Consider the following 22,940-nt stretch of genomic DNA (forward strand, 5'->3'; position numbering starts at 1 on the left):
CAACTTGTTGAATGTTGAGGAGGAGCAGCAAATCTACATCCTTGGATTTACTGTTGCCACCATTGCCTCCCATGCAGTGGACAATGGGCTCACTGATGCATCACCATCATCATCTTGCTCAGTTCAACTGTTCTAGTGTAGGGTTGCTGTCTGTGAGGATGGAGGGGCTTAATCAGACACAAATGCATGTGTGTTGGTTCACCATCATCTTCATCTCTCATCTCATCCCTTCCCAATCACAGAAAGAAAAAATGGAGAAAACACTAGTACTTCCTCCTCCGGTCTAAAATAAGTGTCGCGCTTCTGTATTAGTTTTGAACTGGGGTTAGTTCAAAACCGCGACACTTTTTACGGATGGAAGATAGTACTAGTTCTTAATTATCATAGTGTATATGAGAATTAATATTGATTTCTATGTACCATCATTACATGCTAATTAATCACTCACACCAAGATGAAGGTGAAGAAGAGATCCCATCCGGCCCCAATTACCACAAAAATCCTCTAACTAGGGGGAGGGGTGGGTGGACGAAATAAGAGAAACGATTCAACACACGGATCCCATCCGTTGGTTTCCGATCGGACGGCCTAGGCGCACGAGCTTACTGTTCCATTGCCGCCGCCGTCGACGGCGTGGTGGCCTCGTCCTCCTCCTCGGCAGCTGTCGGCGCCGTCGAAGTCGCTGGGGCGGCCGCCTCGCTCCACGAACTCGCGGTGCACGGCGAAGAGCGCCCGGCAGCTCATCTCCTTCTCGAACCGCCACACGTAGTTCAGTCCGACGAGCAGCTCCGCCACGGCCGCCTCCACCTTGTCCCGGTCCGCGAACTGCAGCGTCTGCAGCAGGAACGTGTTGCCGCCGCCGCCGCCGCCGCCCCGAGGGGGCATCCGGGTTATGTCCGTCGTCGACGTCGTCTTCCTCTGCTCGAAGCTGCGCTCCGCCTGCCACCGCACCGTGGCGTGCGCCATGGGCGCCAGCCACTCTAGTATGCCGCCTAGCGCGGCCCGCCACTCGCCGGCGAGCCCCGCGTCCGCCTCGGCCACCGCACCGCGCAGCCGCGCCCGGAGCTGCGCGCGCACGCTCGCCGTCAGCATGCCGTACAGCTCGTCCCGCTCGTCCGGCCCCACCAGCCGCTGCGGCGACCGCGCCATCCGCTCGATCGAGATCACCAGCCCAGCGTACCGCGGCGCCAGGGCCGCCGCGCCCAGCGTCCCCGACGGAGGCACGAGCGTCGCCGAGCTGTACTCGAAGAAGCCGCGCCGTCTGCCGCCCTTCGCGCTCTGGACGATAGCGGCCACGTCGAACGGCACGGCCTCCATCGACATGGACTTTCGCGACGGCGGCGGCGGGGACTGCGCGTCGGCGGACGGGTGAACGGCGGAGGAGAGCGTCAGGCTCCGGTACAGCGGCGCGTGCCTCTGGTCCTGGCCGCCGGCGCCGAACACGAGCTTGATGCGCGCGAGGATGGTGAACGCCGCGCGCGCCAGCGAGGAGACGACGGCGTCGAAGGTGCACCCCCAGAGAGACGTCTGCTTGAGGTTCTTCACGTCCTGCTTCTTGGAGAAGATGAGCTGCTGCTGCTCCGACGCCACCGAGATCTTGCTCGCCGACATGCTGCGGCGGTGGCACCCTCCTCCGCCGCTTGCAGCAACGTCGGCCCGGAGGAACTTCCGGAGGCCGTGCTCGGCCTCGGCCAGCTCCTCCATGGCCCTGCGGAGCGCGGCGGTGGTGGCCACCTGCTTCTCCAGCTTCCTCGCGCGCGCGTCCATCTCCTTCCACGTGGGCGCGGCCCAGCGGTGCCGGTCGCGGCCGGTGTCGGCGAACTCCAGCAGCGCGTCCCTGAACTCACGCAAACAGGGGTCGACGCACCGCTCCGCCAGCGCGGCGACGGCGTCGGCGGCGCCCCGCAGCGCGTCGACGAGCTCGGCGCGCGCGAGGCCGAGCAGGAAGGCGTCGTCGTCGGAGACGACCTTGCGGACGCCGTCAAGGTGGATGACCTCTTGCCGGAGCCGCGCCACGGCCGAGTCGCCGACGGCGCGCCACACGTGGAGCAGCCTGGACACGAGGCTGGCCACCTCGAAGGCGAGGATGCCGACGTTGCCCTTCTTGCCGCCGGCGCCCGCCGGCGGTGCTCCCGACGACGACGGCTTTGACGAAATGGCCGACCGGACCTTGGCCAGCCATGACTCGCGCGCCATTGGCATCGGTGTGGAACGATCTGTCTGTCAATGGCACGCACCAGCAAGAAGTGAGCAAGAGCCAACCACTTGCCCTCGTGTGTGTATATATAAGTGGATAGTTGTAGTCTAAGAAATGCAAAGGTGTTAAAGGTCAAAAATGTTTCAAGAGCTTTCCTAGGACAACACTATTGGGGAAGCAACAAGCACAAAAAAGTCTCTTACAATTTTGAAATAATCACAAGATGATGAGTGTGCTGATGAAAATGATCACATGGTTGAAATTTGATTTGAAATAAGACCGTTTTTTAGGAATAACCAAATAGATATTGCAAAGAAAGACAGAATGATACGTAAACGCGTGGTAGGAACCTGATTTGGAATGTTTGGTGCGTTATAGTAAGATCTAGAGCCCGAAATTGCGACGTGTGAAAGGTGAGTGGTGATGGTGATGGTGATATAGGGATGGAAATGCATCAATTTGAGGATGTGTTGTAGGATGGTGGGGCATGGAGCGTCAACCTATGCTCGTGAGGACAATGACATGCCTTGTGTCGTCTAGATCATACCAGCGGATCAAAAATTCATTCTTACAAAGAAAATCTCGGCAATGATAATTAATGTATTCAAAAATTCATTCTTACAAAGAAAATCTCGGCAATGATAATTAATGTATGGTTGTGTGCATCAATCGATCGATGCAGAGGCGTAGGTGATCCTCCTTTACGAAAAAATTCGGACAATGAAATTTTCCGGTCTTATTTTGATCGCATACGTTCTCTGTCGTGTCGACGAGGAGGGTGGAGGGTTGCAAGAGAGGAGAAGAGGGGTGTGACGTCGGCTGAATCTTCATGCCGACACGTATGACTAATTTTGGACAGGGAAAGGAGGTTTGCAAGAGAAGAGAGAGGGGTGTGGTCACACTCACACTAGCTGGTGGATCATATTCTTCTGGTAAACCAGAAGCTAGACAAGTGAAGGTGGTGGAGTGGTGATGCATCCCCATCCATCCATCCATCTATCTGCATCAACTCTTTTGACTTGACCACATTGTTGCCTCATAGCTAATCTAGCTAGCTAAGCTACCTAGATCCACCTGCTTCCTTGTTGCACATTGTGTGGAGGGAGCAGATCCCATCACTGCTTAAGTGTAAAGCTAGCTTAGTGTGTGTGTGTGAGTCCACTTAGCTGAAACTGTTGGGAGACATGATTTATCTGTTCAGTCACCATCACACACACTCAGATTGACATTCAGCACCTGGCCTGTGAGTGGGTGATCAGATTGCAGTGCCTGGCTAAGAAGAGATCTGAGGTGTGTGATTTGAAGTTTCATGGAGAATTTTCCAGTCCAGATTAGCATATAAATTAGTAATATTAAGGTACTAGCTAGTACGTTAGTACTAGTGACTAGTGTTAGGAAAGTTAGCTAGGAGAGGAGGCAATCATGCTAGATGGATGGATCGGAGTACAGCCTTGAGAGTTGCCGCATCTGCATCTGCACCCACCGTTGCCATATCATCACATTCGGTCCACGCCATGGAAAGATGCTGCTACTAGCTAGCTAGCTTTTCTAATTGTCAACCATGCACGCATGAATCATATTGGTCATACCCCAAAGGAAGCACAAAGAACATGGCTGCTTTTAGTCAGACTCCGAAGTCTACCCTCAAACAAATACTCTTCTGAATTCTAGCTACTTTTCACCCTCAACCCCAAGACAACTGCAGATGAAATCACTTCAGTGACATGGTAACCTAGTGGGCACTTGCTCCGGCTCTGCCACCTCGATATTGAAGAATAAATATGTATTGAGCACTCTTTTTGTCTCATGTTTGGTCGACAACTCTGGTCAATGCAAAGCTGGAAACTAAGGGCAACTTCAACCCGGATCACCAAATCGCCCCTAAAAGCGGGGCGTCCGAATGTTTTTTGCCATCCAACATCGTGTCTCAAATGTTGGATGCGCAACTCAAGTGGCTCCACTTCGTTGCCAATTCCGTCAAGACCACCGCCATCCCCAATGAAGATGAAAATGGTGATCTAACCACCCCAATAAAAGTGGGTTTGAGCCAGCCAAAAAGTTCAAAAGGCACCAGGGAGGAAGTGAGAGGAGGAGAAGGAGAAGCGAGAAGGTGCGACCGCCAAGATAATGGAAAGGTTCGAGGACATCATGACAAAGGAGAAGGCATGTCTCAAGCGCCATGACGTGAAGTAGGAAAAGAAGGCCAAGAAGTTTAACAAGTTCGTGGCGGCGATGGAGAAGAAGATCAAACTTAAAGAGGGTTCAAGTCATGGCCAACTTGGATGATGCTAAAATGTTGACCTTGAAGATGAAAGACTTGGACTGTGAGGCATCGAAGCTCGTGCAAGCCTACTGTGTTAGGGTGTTCAAGCACTTCGATCCCTATCACAACAAGGTGATCCGTCTTCATGCTTCAAAGTAATCCATTGACAGCACACCATGCAAGCCTACCATGCTAGGATGTTCAAGCATCTCGCGGGCCAGTTGGAGGGGTGGCCATTGCGGAGGAGACGGGCACAAAAGTGAAGAATTTGACACGGACAGCCGAATTGCGAGGCACAAAAATGACTTTTTTTGCACGAAAACAGCCAGACTAGCAACTTTTGTGATCGGACGCATGTTGAACTTCTACTGCTTTTTGGTTGTGATTGTATATGTTTGCATGGCATATGATAAAATTGGTATTGATCAACATATATGGGACATTTGGTGCATGCGGTTGATTGAATGGTCGGCTCCTCTATCCGTGTCCATGGACGTGTCTGCGGACGTTTGGTGTGTCCGATTCATTCATCCGTGTTGGAGTTGTCCTCAGTGTCGGGCATGTGTTAGGGAAGATGTTAGGGAATGCACAATAAGATAGTAGGACTACTGGCTAGTGTTAGGAAAGTAGCAGGATGCAATCATGCATGCAGACAGCCTAGCTAGATAGGAGATGGATAGATTGAGTACAGGCTTGAGGTGAGTTGCTGCATCTGCATATGCACCCACCGTTGCCATATCATCACATTTGGTCCACGCCATGTAAAGATGCTTTCTAATTGTCAACCATGCATGCATGAATCATATTGGTCATACCCCAAAAGAAGCAAAAAAAACATGTGTGCTTTTAATCTGCCAAACCCTTCCCAAGTCTACTCTATAAAAAAATTAAACCCAAGACAAGTGCATATGAAAGATGAAACCACTTCAATGACATGGCATCCTAGCTGGCTCTTGCTCTGGTTTTGCCACTTGGATATTGAAAAATAAATATATATCGAGCACTCTTTTTGTCGCAGGAGTCCTGCGTGATCGACACCTGGTCGACGAAAGCTAGCCACCAAGTGTCGTACGAGTGCACTAAGTCAATTAAGTAGCAAAAGTAGTGGTAGTAGTACACTAGGCAGTCAAAAAAAAGAGAAGGAGTACACTAGATTTTGTTGGGTTTGACTCCTCAATGGCATGGGTGCTCCTTTTGACTCCATTCCATTGTTGCATAGTGAGTGCGCCTGGCTCTTCCTCCTGGCCTGGCTTTGGCTTGGCTGGAAATCAAAAGCAGCAGTCATGGGTCATGATACTGATAGGCACCTCACTCGATTCGGCACAGTATATGCAAATATATATGTGCAAGCAAAATCAAAATCAAGATATGCTTTCTTTTGCATCACATATGCACCTCAACAATTTGGTTTTCCTTTTGTCAAACCAGACATCATGATGCCATCCTTGACAGTGCAGTGCAATGCCTAGCTAGTTAGTTTCTTGAGACGCTAGGCGCTCAAGTGGCCGCGATTTTTAACTTTGTTTCTGGTGTGCAGAGCTGTGCCACCAATCGAAGCGGACGGTCAGCGGCAGCGCTGACCAAATGGGATTCGGCAGGAGAGGTTTTGAAACAAGGGGAAAAGAAGAGAGAGATGGAGCAATGTGACATCTCCAGCCCCCCACTTTGCGTGAACAGCACCCAAAGTTGATGCCTTTCGATGGATATGCACCTCCAAGTTCAATGGAGGAGATATTCCACCCATGTATGCCTCACAAAGTTGCATATGCTGCCGTATGGTATGGTATCATCACAATGCTGCTAATTGGTTTGGAGAGCAAACGATGCATGCACTCAGATATGTGCAGTAGTGCTGCTACTGATTAGGATGTGCTCTGCGTGCAAAGCATCCTCGAAAACACCTCTTTCTGGCCATGATATTACCAATTTCCCAGTAGACATTTCAGTAGGGTGATAAAGTAAGAGGAGAAGTGCTAATACCAACTGATCAATTTATAGCTGTTCTAGCTCATATTCAGAAGCTGTTTTCTGAAACCCAGCCCTTCTTTTCCAGTGCCAATCTCAGCGCCTGCCACAAAACAATAATCGCACATCATACCATGACGTGCGATATTTGATTCACAGGGTTTGTCAGGATATACAGTACTGCAGTCCAAGTGACAGAAATGATGGGCGCGTTCATGTATGCTTGCCTTTACTCTCTTCTTGTTTGCATTGAAGTCAATGAATCCTGACCGAGATGCTGACCGATACTGAACAATTGATTTGTTGCCAGGAGGGAACCAGAACTCGACATCGTCTACAAACTGCACGGAGGAATAATCAGTTAGAAGTGAATAACAGGGCAATTTACACTTGTGCGAGCATGTGGATCACAGGGGTAATAAAGCGGTACCCCAAATATAGGGCTCTCGTATTCAACTCGGACATAGTCGTCTCCTTTCTCTACTATGCGTGGACTGAAGTTGTCAGGCTTTGTGTTCGTCACCTGCCAATAGACATCGAAGTTCAAAACTGCAACTAGATACAACATGCTTATATCACTTAATACAGTTTGCCCTCCAGTGCCCATAACAGAAACAAGATCATGATCTTTCCCTGTGATGTCCTGTTCATACTTACAACTTCAATGAGCTCTTTCATGGCCTCATCTTTGCTTATGGGTTTACCCCTAGGACCATCCTTGGGATTGTAATTCCTGAATAAAAGAAGTCATGATCAGTACTCCACACTACAGATTAATCTTTCAAACATTTTTACAAAATGCAGATATATTAAAGAGCTACCAAAGGAGCACCTGATGATTAGACGGAATATGTAATACAGCATTCATGAATGAAAATTTCGTTTGCAAAGAAGACTGTCAGCAGTGCGCAAGTCAGACACTTGTTCAGAAAGGGAAAACGTTGTTCCTCAAAAATGCTGCAACGAGGCAAAGTTTAGTTTTAGAAACGAAGATTACTTCAAAGAATTGTTTTAGAAATTGCAGATATCAGTGACTCTTATTTTGTCATACTATTTAGAATTGCAATTCCTGACTTACTGAATATATTGCTTATTCCTGACTTACGGAATAAACCGAATCACACATATTACATAATGCATACGCCGGACGAAGGATTAAAGAAGCAGGCCTATTGTCGAACCAAAATCTTACAATATACTCCTACCTCTTATGGATTTGAATCACTTAGTGTATATGCACATATGCAGGACAAATCGACACCCAGCAGATCGTGAGCACTGCTCAAGGCAGACACTTGTTATTATACTAAGGGAAAGTGCTGGTTTTGTTAAAGATTTGGAGTCAACAGATGCATTATTGTTTTTAGAAAATGCAGATAGGCTTTTTTTTTCTTCATATTTTGGAATCTGCAGTTTCTTACTCGCTGAATTTATCTTATACCGAATCAAACATCCCACAGTGCGTACAGCATACGTACAAATTAAGGATGGATGAAGCAGGCCTATTGTTGAACCAAAAGTCTATGCTGCGGTTAAGGTTCCCTGGGTGTTCAGTTTCAAAATGGGGAACAATTGGATTTTAACATAAAGATAGGGCCCATTGTGTGTCCACAGCACATATACAGCAACTGTATATGCACAAACGCAGGACAAGCAGTGATTGTAATGCATCAGGAGAACGTACATACATACATACATGGTGTAAGAAGAACAAAGCACAAATAATGGTTACCATGGGGGAGCGTAGTGATTGGAATCGCTGATCCGCTCGGCCGTGGACACGCAGTTGTTTGTCGCCGGGCACAATGCAAGGGATGGAGGGCTCTTCTGCACGCCAAGGTAGCTCGGCTTGGTGCCGCTGGAGCAGCCAAGATACCAAGAGGAATAAACAAGCGCACTTGTCAGTCAGACTCAGAACAGAGCAGAACAAGAAATTCAGTTAACTGTTGACTGCATATGAGTCTCCCATCTTCAGAGGGAGCTCAGATTCTGAATTTTGTACCTGAAGTGGAAGATGGCGGCGAGCGTGGCGAGCTCGCTGCTCCTGAGCACCAGGTCCCTGAATTCCTTCCCGGGATTATTGACATACACCATCAGATGTGCAGTTGGAGATGGAGATATTGAGCGGGACTATGGGCGTACCTTCGTCCTATTTTTGCGTTGCTCTTGTTGTTAAGGCGAGGGCCACCAGGAGAGGGTTTTGGTGGGAGGCAGCAGCAGGTGACCGCCGACGAGTTCATGGTTTGCTCCGGTCCGGTGGGCGGCGAGGGGAGGGACTCGCTCCGGCCACCGTGGAAAGGATGGGGGTGGGGGACGGGAGGCAGGGCCTGGGCCACAAAAGAGAGAGAGAGAGAGAGAGAGAGAGCTTGGGAGAGGATGAAGCCCATGCATGATTAGAATGTTGGGCCGGATTATTCCACCAAGAGAAAAATCATATGATTGATAAATATTGAAATATGAGTTAATTGTATCTAAACTTGATACTATTATACCCTAGAATCCTCTTCAAGATTCTATAACAATTTACTAATTATATACATACTTATGGAACTCTGGATAAGTATACATATAAATGCACACTTGAACACACTAATGTGAGGTAAATTGACTTTTAATTAATGCGCCACCTTGCTTGGGCTTGGAATTATTTTTATTTTAGCAAAGATTTCTTTCAACATCCCAAACTAGCTTCAGAAAATTATAAAAAATCAGCAATTATAGTTTTCAGTTTGCACAAGAAATCCCGCATACAGTGATTATTAAAAATTATGTACCCAAAACCCGAGCATGATCATATTGTTTGTACTTGTAAATTGCAGTTGAAGAAATTATACGTAAAATATCGATAAAATCGGAATATGTTTAGTGAAGAGATGAACTATGATAAGTGAAAGTGTTTTGTATAAATTTTGATCGGACAAAAAAGGGTGGGAGGACATGTTAATTTTTTTATTTTACTTATTTTACAAATTACTATTTGACCTAGTTCAGAGAAAACATTATGGTATGTGAGGGCTAAATAAGCCGGTTTGGTGAAATGAAATCGGGTAACATGAATAGGAATTTTATTTCCTAATTAATTTATTATTAGACTCGAATATATAGTGTCGCCCTATATCGATCTTCAAATATTAATAAAAAGGAATATTAAAATTATATATTTAGTGCTTAAAGAATTTTCGGTTGTTTTCATATAATATTTATATATATTTAGTGAAAGATAAAACATATGTCTTTATTCGTTCGTTTCTCAACTGATATTTCATACAATATTCTCATATGAATTACAAATGATTCAGTTAGCCTAACATTGATTCTTTCATGCTCATCAACTGGAAACATGCGTCCATAGTTACTCGGACGACCATTTCGGCTTTCATTCAATAAGTTATATATCAAAAACTTGAGATAACGGGTATGTGCCAAAAAAGGTCAAATAAAATGCACTTTGGGTCACTAAACGTGTCCATCATAGTCACTTTGGTCATTTATTGAAAGATTGACACGTCACTAGAATGGAAGCATTCAGTCACTCGCTATGTTTTTTCCTCGTATTTTGCTGCAGTGACATTGTTTGACCGGTCCACGCATTGAGCTGGAGTAAAGTGCACCGGGTCGTGGTTTTTTTTTTTTTGCAGTTAAACCTTTTTGTCCATCATTTTTTACATGCCTTGATCACATCGCTTGGTAAAGGGAGAGGAAGGGCAGTGGATGGTGACATCATCGAGGTAGGGGATTTGGTGTTGGTGAGGTCGAGGACCGGAGGCGGAGGTTGATACATGGTGTGGTGGCCCCTGGTGCCGGTGTTGAGGGAGATACCATGGCCACCCTTCGTCGACACGATGGCGCTGATCCGCCCGTGTACGGTAGAGCTGCGCGTCTCTTCTCTTTTCCCTGCTTTCCGATGAAAAGGCTGCCATTTGTAGTCGATTTTGATGATTTGACACTTGATCTTGTCGATATGAGGTCACATTGTTGATCGACATGTTTTGATGGTTGGATTTGTCGTAGTCATCGATGGTTGATTAGGGTTTTTGGGAGGGGTTTGTTAGGGTTCCTGTTAGTGATTTTATTAGGATAATTAATATTTGAATCAAGTTTCATGGATGTTTGCGCTGCATAATCTAGGTTCCCGCAGCTTGAATTTCTTTGTGGAGTTCAATGTGGGTGGCTATTTTCTTGGTACATCATCATGTTGACACTTGAGTCAAATCTTGTTGTGGAGCATCTGGTGGAAGTCAACAAGGATGGATGAAGCAGAACCTGCTGTGCTGATGGATTTGAATCGCTTATCCTCTCTCCGAGGTGGGCATGCAGTTATTGGTCGCCACTGGAGCAGCCAAGAGAACTAAACAGGAAATTCAGTTAACTGTTGACTGCATTCCCTTCTTCACAGATTCTGAATGTTCCCAGTATATAATAAATAAAGTACCTGAAGTGGAAGATGGCGGCCTGCCTCTGCCTGGCGAGCTCGCTGCTCCTTGAATTCCTTCCCGGCGTTAAAATACAGACGGCAGCCATCCAGCATCAGATGTAAAGTACATACTCTAGTCAGAGATGGGGATGGGGATACATACCTTGGTCCGATTCTTGTGCTGCTCCTGCTCTTGTTGTTAAGGCCTGGAGAGGGTGATGCCTTGCCGGTGCCGCTGGGAGCGGGGGTTGGTGGGCGGCAGCAGCAGGTGACCGCCGACGAGTTCTTTGCTCGCCGGTGGTGGGCAGGGACGGAGGGACTCACAGCAACTCTAGCAGACCCCGCAAAACGGCTGGCCCATAAAAAATCCGACGACTATACGGGTTTGGGTTCATTTTTCTGTCAGAGCAGACACTGCAAACGCGGCCCGGCCTGAATTTTTTTGCGGTGACGTAAACGCGACCCCTCGACCGGTATAACTGCGGGTTCGACCGCTGGATGCGGGTCAAAACTCTATCCCTCCGCCGCCGCGAAAAGCCCCTACCTCACCGCCGGCGCCTCCAATCCACCGCCGCGCGCCTCCATTACGCCACGTAGCCGCTCCAATCCACCGCCGCGCATGGCCAGCTCCGGTAGCTATAGGAATGACGTCCCCGAGAGGGCTCGTCGCTTCAGATCCGAAGCCGTCCGTAAGCGGGCCGCCCGCCGGTACACACGCTGGGGCCTGACGCCGCCGCCGTCGCGAGACAGAGGAGTACGACCGCGCGCGCAGCCGCCTCTTCTCCGGCAGCAGCTCAATCAAGGCGTCGAACTCCCGCTCGTCCTCTTCCGCCCCACCGGTGAAGAGGGAGCTCGAAGAGCTCCCGTCAGTGAAGATGGAGCCGGAGGCCGAGGCAGTGCCGGAGCGACGTGTCGGGGCCGTCGTCGGACCGGAGGACTTCCTCTCTCCGGCGAAGGCGGATAGCCTCCTGCCCGTGCTGCTGGCGCGGAGTGCACGAGAGGCCGAAGAGGACCAGCAGCGCCGTCGGAGGAAGGAGGAGATCGACACCGTGCTCTACGCGCAGGGTGTCGCGTCGGCCATCGCCTTCGGCCACAAGGTGGAGGAGTGGCGCCGCGAAGCTACTGCGCAGAAGCGCATCTACGTCGAGCTCTCCTCCGACGAGGACGGCGACTAAATGTAGGCTATCTACTACTGCACGAGCACGACTCCGGTGAGCTCCATTTTGCGTAATGCGGTAGTATAGGTAGTAGCTCCAGTAAGTGATGCCCCCCTCTAGTACTGAATGTAGTGTTGTATGATCATGAATGTAGTGTTGTATGATCATGACTGTGGTTCTGAACATGCCCGCGAATGTTTATTTTTCAAATATGCAGTTTTATTATGCAGGTTCTGTTCTGCAGCGCAACTTTTCGTCCCGTAAAACCCCACTTCGACGAACTGCAAAACGCGTTTGCAGGTCGTGAATATACATAGTCTGCTAGAGTTGCTCTCACTCCGTCCGCCCATCGTGCAAAGGACGTGGATGGGACGGAGAGTAACTAGTTAGTGAACGCTTCTTCGGACCTGCGTGTCGTTACTTGACGTGTTTCCAATCGCCGGCATGTGTCGTGCTCTGAGCGTTTTTTTAAATTTTTTTATTCTTCTACATGCTTTTTCAATCTTTTTTAAGTGGTTTTATTTTTATTTTTTTGTGTTTCAGTTTTTCATCGGTCTTTAGTAACTTTTAAAAAATAAAAAAAATGGATTTCTGTTTTTTTACGCGAAAAAACACATTTTTTGTTTTTTTTTTGCGAGAGACACCGTTCTGCTTCCGCGAGGCACGGAAAAAACGTGTTTTCTGCTTTTTTTGCGGGAGACACGGTTTTGTTTCAGCAAAAAGCCCGATTTTTCCTTCGCGAGAGGCACGCCCGTGCCTTTTCTGTTTTTTAGCGAAAGACACGTTTTTGCTTTCGCGAAAGGCACGGTTTTGCTTTTGCGAGTCTACCGAAAGAAAAAATGTGTTTTATGTTTTTTTTTGCGAGAGACACAGTTTTGCTTCCGCGAAAGGCATGGTTTTGCCTTCGCGAGAGCCACGCTCGTGCCTCTTCCGGAAAGGGGAAAAACACGTTTTTTGCTTTTTTTCACGAGAGGCACGGTTTTGCCTTCGCGAGAGACACGGTTTTGCCTTCGCGAGAGGCACGATCCGTGCCTCTCGGAAAGGGAAAAAACGTGTTTTCTATTTTTTTTTCTATCGCGTGAGGCACGATTTATTCGTCCGATTTTTCTTCCGGTTTTTTTGGAAAAAAAAAAAGTTCGTCAAAACCTACCAACATGGGATCTAATTTTGAAGATCTCGACGCGAGAAAGCAAACGGTGAAAACGGTTCAAGATTTGAACACACGGTTTAGGAGATAAAACATTTTGAAAATATAGATCTATGAAAAAAGAAAAAACTCTCAGGTTGCGACAAATGACACGCATGCAGTGCACCATTTATTGCATCCTGTAAAAATGAGAGTAATCGTTGAAAAGTGGATTGGCTAATTAGTGATTTCAATGGGACGGGGAAGATGCAGGGCTGAGTGGACGACTCGGCCTGGGCCACGAGTGTGTTTGTAACCGAGTTCGGCCCTAACCAGCCCAGTCTAGGCTCGTCGTGAAACAGGAGGACTAGGCCAGGATTAGGATTGTTGGGCCGGATTGTTCCACCAAGAAAAAAAATGCATCTATATCTATATATTTACCTCTTTACCTACTAATAAAGCGTGTACCGCTTCTGTCGTCTGTTTTAAATTCGCAGTCCAGTGTGTTTGGTTCATCTAGCGATCGGCCTCTCTAAATACATTAGATTGACAGTAGCCCGAGTGGCTAGAGCTTTCAACTTTCCTGCAGGATACCCAAGTTCGACCCCACCTCCACCAAGTTTCTTCGTTTGTTTTTTCTACTTAATTTCAGGCTGACGTACGTTAGAGTTGCACTGTTGCAACTTCTGTTCAATTTTTTTAATGTTTCTATTTTTGCAGATTAAAATATATTTTTAAATATTTATATCTTTTAAATTCTAACTTTAAATTTCAAAAGTTATACATGAAGTAGGTTTAAAAATATATAGACTTCAAATATAATATTATTTTTTATGATAATTATTTCTGAAATTGTGTTTGCATCCTTAGTTAATACAGTACCTTTATTATATGAGGCGTTTCAAGAACTTTGGCCCAACTGTTTTCTTTTTAACGTTTCTATTTTTTGCAGATTCGAATACATTTATATATTCATATCTTCTAAACTCTAACTTCAAGTTTCAGAAGTTATATACGAAATAATTTAAATCATATGTAGATTTCAAATGTAATCTTATCTTTCATGTTAATTATTTCCAAAATAATATTTACATCCTTAATTAAGACCTTTCTTTATATGGGGTACAATGTTGGTGAAAATAATAAAACTTCATGATTTTGAAGAAAAAAATGTGTATTATTTTTTGACTGCAATTGAAAAAAAATGTTTGCTGATTCAAAAAATGTTCAAGCATTTCAAGAAATGTCTTATTATTTTAAAGACATAATATGATCAGCATCATTGGAGATTATAATTGTTTTTCTTCCGTTGCAACGCACGGGCCCTTTTGCTAGTATTATATATATATATATATATATATATTTCATCACTGAGGGTGCAGAATAAATTATTCCTCACTCGAGGTAATTTTACGACCATTTCATAAATAAATAAAATTTGAAATGCAAATAGATACATTTATATTGATTAACTACAAAAAATTTGCCATAATAAAACAAAAATATAGATCATAAGACCAGAAAAATCGCATTTTATGTATAATTTACACTGTGTTTTATGTTTGTAATTTTACGTGACATAAAATATATTTTACGGTGGCTATGTATTTTTTTACGGTCTCTTTTTACGTATGAGATAAGATTAAAATTTAAAAAATGTAAAATTACGGTGTATTAATGTGAAAATAGAGGGGGTGAAGAATAACTATTCCTCACCTAGGGTGACGAATAGCGCGACCCTATATACATATAATATATATATATATATATGCAAAAAAGTCCCTGTCGTTTCAAGTAATTAACCCGCAGTCCTTGTGTAAGTCGGGTCAAACCGTTTTTCACTTTTTATGAAAACCCCCTGAATTTAATCCGAACTAACCCGCGGTCCCTATATCATTAGTGATTGAGCATACGAGGTTGGGGACAGAGGGCAGGCGGCGGCCCGTCTAATCCGGCGACAGGAGGAGCACACGAGGCCGACGACGGTCGCGAGACCACCACAGCAGGTCGCCGTCCCGAGGCGACGTGCGTGCAGATTGGGGTTGGCGTGAGACGCAGATTGACGGAGCTGCCGGCCTCTGCCCAGAACGGGAGGCCCGGATCCGAGCCGGCGGCCGCGCCTGAGGTGGAGGTGCAACTCGTCCGCCGCGGCCGGGGGCCGGTGGCCGTGTTCCGGTCGCCCCTGTGCGGGTACACGCAGGACCAGCTGGAGGTGGGGGATATCCTGGAGAGGCACGGCCTCAAGTCCGTCTTCGCCTTCGACGCCGCCTCCCGCGCGCGCGGTGTCGCCATCCATTCAACCCCCCGCAACGGCCGCTCCCTCCTCCCCTACGTCGCCGACTCCACCATCTTCCTTGACGGCGAGCCCAAGGTAAGTCTCCACACCTATTTTGTGTGGGGTGTTTTGAGGGTTGGGGATTGATTGGATCTTCCATGGCAGTTGTATAGTAATAGGATGGTAGTTGCCTCATTTTTCCATTCCAATTGCGAAATGGGAGGGGTAACCGGGAGTTCTAATTTAACAATTGATATAAGTACTTTAGGCACAGAGGCACTCACATTTGACAGGCTGAGGTGCCCCCCAGGGCTCCTAGAGCCGTGCAAAGGATCACTCTTGTTTCCCTTCGACCTGCATAAGTCTTGAAATCATCACTCCCTGCTTTCTTTTGTGAGAGAATCATGTATAGTTATTCTTGGAGAAGGTACAGCCATGAAAGATAAAAGAGCAAGAAAAAGAAAGAACCTAAATACGATTAATTATAGCAAGAATATTCAGACATCAAATGTGAAATTTGATTTCAGTAAGTTCAGGAACTACTAGACAGTGCATAGGCTAGCCGCACATTACAAATATATGTGGCTCATTAAATTTAAATTTCCAATTCTCCAAGTTTCATCATTAAATCACATTGCACCAAATCATTAGATTACATCTCACCAAAATTTATCATTAAATACGACGATAGGACATTTCACTTTCTTTCACAATATTTCTAATCATGACTTGACCACTAGGAAATGGGATTGCTCACTCTCAAAGAACCGCAAAGGACGGACAACCGTCCGACGCAGCTAGACATAACTTCTCATCAGTAGCCTATACTAATAAGCAGGTTAACAATGTATAAAAATAGTAGCACGATCACCACCGAACTGCACGTGTGTGTCCTTAACTCCTTGTGTGTGTCGGCGCTCAATGACGCAAACCAAGAGGCTTGAGATTTAATGCTGCTAATTCCTTTCTTGGATGTCTGCGGCATGCTGATTCTACTCATTTGAATCTTTTTTTGTTTCTGCTTTATCGTTCTCGTGTGAGGACGATTTTGCGATTATACCTGCTTTGCAAACATCACCATAATATATTTTCGCTGTATTTATTTAAAATTGGGGAAATCCATGGTGATGATGATAAAACTTAGGCTTGTTTCTCAAAACATTCGCTGTTGCCGAGTAGAAGTGTGTCTCTGATGGCAGGTTTGATGTGCATAAAAATTTCATTTACATTGCGACTTATTATTGTCTTAGTTTTGCTCGTGTTCTTGGTTTCAGAATCAAAGGATGTCTTTGGGCATTGGATAGTTCTGCTGGATTGTGATGTACTGTACTAGATCATTAAAGACGCGCGTTGCCGCGTCCATCTATTTTGAATGTTATACGATAGTGTTAAAAATTATGTTAGAACACGGAGTTGTAATATTATATTACACAATTTGGTGTGTATTTGTAGTGTAAGATGTTACTTACAATGATCATATTTTTATGAGCATTTTATAGTGTAATATATTAATTATAATAGGCCAAAGGCCCGTGTATCGTAGACCATCCACTTGTCCAATAAAATGATACATATTTTCGTAATGTATAGGATTGTATCTTGCCTTCAAAAATAATGTACAAGTATCTCTCATCTGATTTCTTCACCAGAGATGATCTATTGCAATTAATGAAAGTTCCAACAAACCCCCTTAGCTTTCAGTGTTTCAAATTTTGTTTACAGAGGGAGTATCATTTAGTTCGCTCAGATTTATAGGATCCAGGTTTCAAGGTTTTCCTATGCTAGGAGAATTCAAGCTGCAACTGAGTAGGCATGATCCAGTGGGCCTATGAAAAGGAGCCATAGTTTCAATTTATCAGCATTATCACATGCTTTCTTTCATCTGATACTTCGACATGGGTAGACACACACAACTCATTTAATGGAAACCCAATCAACAATTTATGATTTTCTTCATTGAAGTGAGCGTAGAATATAATCCATAAATAGTATATATGTAACTATGCACGGTAAAGGAAATTAAATGTAGCAGGTTGAGAAACCAATTTCTAGGTAAACAACAATGATCGGGCATCCAGAACAAACTAAATAACATTTACTGATATATATATATATATATATATCCAAGTATGAATAGTCGACCCCACACACTATATGGGAAACATATCCAAGAAAGGGCTAGCTAATCCCGCCCTACTGCTGAGATGTTACTAACAGTCTAACACCATCAGGTTACAAAAGGAAAATGTAATCATTTTCTAACACACTGTGACTCTGTGTCCAAGTAATCTTTGTGGCAGCGAAAATACATAAGCGACAGCAACAAAACAGATTGTTACTCCACCAATGTTTGTCATGGTGCCAAGGAACATTTCCATCCTGAGGCATAAATGTACTGGATGGAAATAGATTAGGATCAAATAAATGAACCTTAATTAGCAATGAAACATTTCCATTTGAAATAGATTAGGATCAAATAAATGATGCATACAGAACAAAGCATACTGAATGTGGCAAAGCACCTGAAACAACTACAATTTAAACTTCTATGCAGTGAATCTTGGCTGAAGATTTTGTGTCAACGAAACCCTTCAAATTGTTCCAGAGCAACTTGAACACACTGCCCCCATTTGCAACAAAAGTATGATGCAAGGTGTCGAGTTTTAAAATTTAAAATTATTACTGCACCACACCATAATACTTCTTTTAAATTATCATAATTTTATACCAACTATTTAGTATCTACAACTAAGTGAAGATGATAGTCAATCTTTATCTTCTGCATATAAAGTATCCACCGAACGGATAAGCAAGCATACTCTGCACTCTAGCATATACACGGGGTAGGAAAAACAGGTAGAAATTACAGAGAATAGACAAAAGCTAACCTGCCCCGGAGCCATGTCTTAACTTCGATGACAGCAAGATACAAGCCGATCATACCATTGAAAACTTGACATAATCCCAGTTTTCACTTAATATACGCACGGGTGGGCTGGCGTATTAGGGACATAGTTTGAGATACGATGCAAGTTCAATTGTATCTATTAATAAAACATCGACCCAGCCAAATGGTTTAAGAGTGAGAAGATAGGTGGAAATGATACAAACCCGACACAATGAACATGGTTGTTGAAGGTACAACGAAGGGAGCAAAAGATATGGATGCTTATAAGGAAAATGGAACAAAATAACCTTTTCATCACGTTCAGATCCCCCCTTCTTCAAGTAAGCTCATTTGTCCACCAACACTGCAAATTAAACGGTACAGAGAAGCATCAGACACCTCTGATAATAGTCGATCTTTATCTTCTTCATAGGGAGTATCCACGGAACATATGCACCATATACTCTGCACGTGCTCGGGGCAAAGCACATCACAAGTTAAGAAAATTAGGTAGAAAACTACAAAAAGTAAACAAAAGCTAACCTGCCCCACAACCATTTCTTAACTGCGGTGCCAACACGATGCAATCCGATTGTACCATGAAAAGGTTGACATAATCCCAGTTGTCACTGAATATACACTATAAATGTAAAGGTTGTTTCATACCATGGAATTTTTTTATAAATGTAGGATGCATGTATAGTACGTTATGTACCAAGCCTTCCCATGAGAAAAATGTCTTGTTTCACAAATGAATTAATATTCTCAAGCACATAAAAATATGGAATAATGAGGTCAATCCAAATGTAGGCTTTCGTAAAGCACCACAAAAACCAAATAAAATCGCCATAAGGAATGTTATACGAATAATCTTATGAATGGATTTGAAGGATAGCATAAGTTTCCAATGGTAATAAGGTGGAAATGCAGGTTCAGAGTAGTACCAACAGGCTACTGACATTCTTTAATTGTAGTATTGTCCTCTTGTGAACCCCTCATCAGCACCGAGCTATTTAAGTTCCTTTTTTCATGCTTATCCTGACCCAGGCCTACAACAACTCAGTTACAGACTGAAGAAAGAGTAGTACCAACAAGCTACTGACATTCTTTACTTGTAGTACTATCCTTCTGAGAACCCCTCATCAGCATCGACCTATTTAAGTTTCTTTTTTTCATGCCTATTCTAACCCAGGCCTACAACAACTGAGTTAGAGACTAAAGAAAATAATCGAGAGCAGAAAGATATTGTAATTTCAATGTAGAGAAACACACTAAGAGAATGATAATGGTCAGGCGGCAAACTAACATAACAGTGGTATTATTGATTTCAAATTGCATTTGTGCTTGTCCCTTGCGATGTCAAAGGTGAGAACTGCGTGCATTTTGGCGAACTTAAACCATGTTGAACTCAATGTAAGTATACTATTCGATCGAAATATGGTGCCACTCCATTTATGTTGGCTAGGTTTAATTCTATAGAAATATACAAAAGAACTGATACTTAATTCCTGTATCTAGCTAGCAATCTAAATCAACCAACAATCTGCAACCTAAATAAATTACAAAATCAAAGCATATATAAATCACTAATTTAAAAGGAGCTCGAGAATTATTTACAGGAATAAATTGGAACATAGATTAAGGATCAACCAACATTGGGATGCAAGTAGTGAATATGTTGAGTACGAGGCTCAATCGTGCACCAACTGGGGTAGTACATCGCTGCGATCTCCTCGCCCGTTCACGCACCCCTTTGTCTCCTTAGGTACAAAAGTTCAACAATTTTGGGGAGAAGCCAGATGATGTGACGTCCAGACGGGACACCCCTCCTCTGCGTTGCTGGAGGCGGCATCACAGACACCCCTTCTTTCAGTAAGCTCGTTTGTCCACCAGCACTGTAAATTAAGCGGTATATAGAAGCATACAAAAGTCAATTACGAATAACATCCGTCAGGTACTCCATCATACACAACGCATAGATTAAAGATGAATACTCAGACCATTCACCCCTAAAATACATACTCAGAAATGGTAGATCCATGAAGTAATTCAAAATACAACAAATAGCACAACAGTTTCAGTAACAAATTCAGTCAAAGACAAATTCAGTAACAATTTCAGATAACAAATTCAGTAACAGATTCAGATATGTTTTCACCATTAGGAAGTTGGGGCTCTCACCAGGGGTCCCGATCAGGAAGACGACGATCTCGAGGGTCCCGCCATAGCCACCGTCGGGCAGGTTGACGACGAGCGGGGTCAGCCTCCCGTGGCGGCCCGCTCGGACGCACATGGCGATGTTCTGGTCGTCGACGACGACGTGGGCCGCCAGGTTGCCTCTCAGGCTGAACGTCGATCTCCCCCTGAACCGGAACTGGCGCCAGCTGTTGACCTCAGGGGGGTAGTACCCGTCCTCGAGCGCCCGCACGAACCGGATGCGCCGTCCGAGAGAACTGAACATGGAGGAAAACCTTGGGCCATTCTGCAGTTGAATCGCAGAGAAGCATCCATGATTATGTTCCGGAGATCAAGAACTGCTCGAAAATTCCGCAAGAACAGAACTGCAACTGCAATTCGCTCAACCATGATCATGAGCCATGGAGAACTCACCGGGCCATGAGCAGCAGGCATGCCCTCCTCTCCCGGGATGGGCTCGACGCCTCGGATCTGCCGTTCCGCTCCCCGACGCGTGAATATGGCGGAGAATCTTGGGCGAGTCTGCAGTTGAACCATCAGCAATGGTTATGTTCGGGGGATCAAGAACTGCTCTCACTCAGGAAGCACCAATTTGGCAAGAAGAGAACTGCAACTGAAAGAAATTCGCAATCGCCGAAAGAGATTCAAGAAGCGGGTCATGGCGAGCTCACCGGAAGCGGGCCAGGAATGGCAGGCATGCCCGCATCTCTGAAGGGGGTGGTCTCGACGATCCAGTGCATCATGGAGCTGACGCTGTCGTCGACGCTGACGCCGGTGGCGTTCCAGTGGAGGTACCTTCCGTTGGCGCGGTGGTAGCGGCCGTCGACGTGGCGGAGCAGGACGACGTCTTCCGCGAAGCCCGACCCGAGGGCCTCCCACCTGATGGCCTCCACCTCCGGCTGGTCGTAGTCGCGCAGCTCCGCGCGGAGGCCGTTGAGGCCGGGCCGCGCTGGCATGTCCGTGGCGGCGAGGTAGCGGCCGTTGGCGGCGCTGTGGAGGAGACCTGCAGGCTCATAAGGATGGCGGCGTGGACTTGAGAAGAAGCCATGAGAAACACCGGCGGCAGAGGCAGGGATCCGCAGCCGAGGAGAATCGGGTAAAGAGAGGGCAAGTGAAAGGGGCGGAGGTGAGCTAACAGTCGTGTGGGCGGAGAGGGTACCAATAACACAATAGCGGGTCTATTACGGACCCGTAACCCGAATGAACCACCATCAAGGGATTTTTCCGCGGGAGCAGCTGCCCCTTAGGACAGCGGATCATGCGGCCCGAGACGTCTAGATAAAAAAAATGGACGGTCAAAAATCCAAATCGCTGGGAGGGCTCGCTTTAGGTGCGGTTATACTGTCCTAAATGGCAAGTGGAGTACAACCAGCGATAGGAAGGCTGGCACTAAGCATATATGGGATCGATTCTGTGGTATATTTGTATTACTGTTGACTTGAGTACTTGTATTCTCAAATATGCACTTTGGCCCGGTCTCGCATATATACCTTGGCTTGAATGCTAAGTAGATTTTACCTGTTGGATCAAAACCATCAACCCATATTGTCTACTTTTTCATTTACCATAAACCTGTTGAAAAATAAAGGCTTGTAATTTGCAAATTTATTTTGTGGTGCAAAAGACATGGGCGGTGGGGCAAGGGTGAGAATGTACCCAGTCTCATGTCATGTGCATAGGTGTAGACATATTGTGATCAAACAATATGAGTGCAATACTACTGAGTGACGATTTGTTGGTTGTGGGAATATTTTGCAGGTCATCATCAAGATCCCTATCACCTGCTGTTGTAAGTCTTCAAAGGACGTAAATTCTTCCATCACATAATTCCTTCCATATCATTATTCATATTTTTTGCAGCCCACCCATGACAAGTCTGCGAGCAGGAGCCCCATCAAGACCAGAAGTTTATCCCGTTCTCGCTCCCCTGTATGCAGCAAACTCCATATCCAGTCATTCATCAAAGTTCTATAATACAGAATCGTATTTATTCAATTCCTTATTCCTTGCAGGTGAAACCCGAGTGAAGCCAGATGCACTTAAAGTCGCCAAAAAATATATCAGAATTTGTTGGATTAGGATATTATAATACGAATTATGGATGATGTGTTCCAAGAAATACCATTGCTACCCCTTGAAAAAAAATGTCAACTTTGCGGTTTGAGATCAATGTAGGAGTTTCATGTGGTTTACCTCCTGCTCTTCGGTTGGAAGAATGTAGGAGTTGTGTTTGATTTACAGCTATTTACATAAAGATTTTGCTAATATTTTTCTGCGTTGAAGCAGACACACCCAGATAGTTTCAGTATTTTTTTCAGAAATTTTGAACTTAAGAAAATAGAAGTTGTGGTTCACACAAGTTAGAACTTAATATCCATGCAGCGTCTCGCCGTCCCTGAAGGCCTGGACATGATTCCCAACTTGCTGAAACCGAGGTTATCCATAGCAGCCTTCCTCTGG

General features: G+C 45.3%; 4 protein-coding genes across 8 annotated transcripts; 1 reads left to right on the plus strand and 3 right to left on the minus strand.

Moving 5' to 3' along the window:
- Positions 1 to 391: 391 nt before the first annotated feature.
- LOC123395225 lies at positions 392 to 2,290 on the minus strand. Its single transcript, XM_045090180.1, has one exon. It carries the CDS (start codon positions 2,200 to 2,202, stop codon positions 589 to 591), a length of 1,614 nt encoding a protein of 537 aa, XP_044946115.1. The 5' UTR covers positions 2,203 to 2,290; the 3' UTR covers positions 392 to 588.
- Positions 2,291 to 5,369: 3,079 nt separating this feature from the next.
- Positions 5,370 to 8,766, minus strand: LOC123395226. Its single transcript, XM_045090181.1, has 8 exons — positions 8,568 to 8,766; positions 8,428 to 8,484; positions 8,158 to 8,283; positions 7,083 to 7,158; positions 6,856 to 6,948; positions 6,653 to 6,766; positions 6,441 to 6,528; positions 5,370 to 5,721 (listed from the first exon to the last, which is right to left on the minus strand). The coding sequence occupies exons 1-7, from the start codon at positions 8,663 to 8,665 to the stop codon at positions 6,475 to 6,477; spliced, it is 618 nt and encodes a 205-aa protein (XP_044946116.1). The 5' UTR covers positions 8,666 to 8,766; the 3' UTR covers positions 5,370 to 5,721; positions 6,441 to 6,474.
- Positions 8,767 to 12,180: 3,414 nt separating this feature from the next.
- On the plus strand, positions 12,181 to 15,544 carry LOC123397458. The gene is made up of 2 exons (XM_045091986.1): positions 12,181 to 12,192; positions 15,050 to 15,544. Exons 1-2 carry the CDS (start codon positions 12,181 to 12,183, stop codon positions 15,542 to 15,544), a joined length of 507 nt encoding a protein of 168 aa, XP_044947921.1.
- Positions 15,545 to 17,521: 1,977 nt separating this feature from the next.
- Positions 17,522 to 21,475, minus strand: LOC123395227. Of its 5 annotated transcripts, none has more exons than XR_006609685.1 (8): positions 21,152 to 21,442; positions 20,895 to 21,002; positions 20,666 to 20,766; positions 20,466 to 20,558; positions 19,939 to 20,179; positions 18,593 to 18,648; positions 18,286 to 18,392; positions 17,522 to 17,792 (listed from the first exon to the last, which is right to left on the minus strand). XR_006609685.1 is itself a non-coding variant. In XM_045090182.1 (5 exons), exons 1-5 carry the CDS (start codon positions 21,434 to 21,436, stop codon positions 20,026 to 20,028), a joined length of 741 nt encoding a protein of 246 aa, XP_044946117.1. In that variant the 5' UTR covers positions 21,437 to 21,475; the 3' UTR covers positions 19,687 to 20,025. The 5 variants fall into 5 exon arrangements, 1 of the variants encoding a protein (XP_044946117.1); XR_006609684.1 differs by having other exon boundaries at positions 18,286 to 18,441; XR_006609682.1 differs by adding an exon at positions 19,229 to 19,333 and having other exon boundaries at positions 18,286 to 18,648.
- Between the last annotated feature and the right edge of the window lie 1,465 nt (positions 21,476 to 22,940).

The sequence above is a fragment of the Hordeum vulgare genome, chromosome 5H (assembly GCF_904849725.1).
Source record: "Hordeum vulgare subsp. vulgare chromosome 5H, MorexV3_pseudomolecules_assembly, whole genome shotgun sequence".
Taxonomy (NCBI): domain Eukaryota; kingdom Viridiplantae; phylum Streptophyta; class Magnoliopsida; order Poales; family Poaceae; genus Hordeum; species Hordeum vulgare.

What these genes read in the sequence shown, in the direction of transcription:
- LOC123395225 (XM_045090180.1), bottom strand. Translation starts at nt 2,202, where the DNA reads ATGCCAATGGCGCGCGAGTCATGGCTGGCCAAGGTCCGGTCGGCCATT.
- LOC123395226 (XM_045090181.1), bottom strand. Translation starts at nt 8,665, where the DNA reads ATGAACTCGTCGGCGGTCACCTGCTGCTGCCTCCCACCAAAACCCTCT. An exon ending in AACGCAAAAATAGGACGAAG is followed by an intron (nt 8,485 to 8,567) that starts GTACGCCCATAG and finishes GAAGGAATTCAG; the next exon opens with GGACCTGGTGCTCAGGAGCA. An exon ending in AATCACTACGCTCCCCCATG is followed by an intron (nt 7,159 to 8,157) that starts GTAACCATTATT and finishes TCTTTTATTCAG; the next exon opens with GAATTACAATCCCAAGGATG.
- LOC123395227 (XM_045090182.1), bottom strand. Translation starts at nt 21,436, where the DNA reads ATGCCAGCGCGGCCCGGCCTCAACGGCCTCCGCGCGGAGCTGCGCGAC. An exon ending in CCATTCCTGGCCCGCTTCCG is followed by an intron (nt 21,003 to 21,151) that starts GTGAGCTCGCCA and finishes GTTCAACTGCAG; the next exon opens with ACTCGCCCAAGATTCTCCGC. An exon ending in CCCCCTGAGGTCAACAGCTG is followed by an intron (nt 20,559 to 20,665) that starts GCGCCAGTTCCG and finishes TCCGAGCGGGCC; the next exon opens with GCCACGGGAGGCTGACCCCG.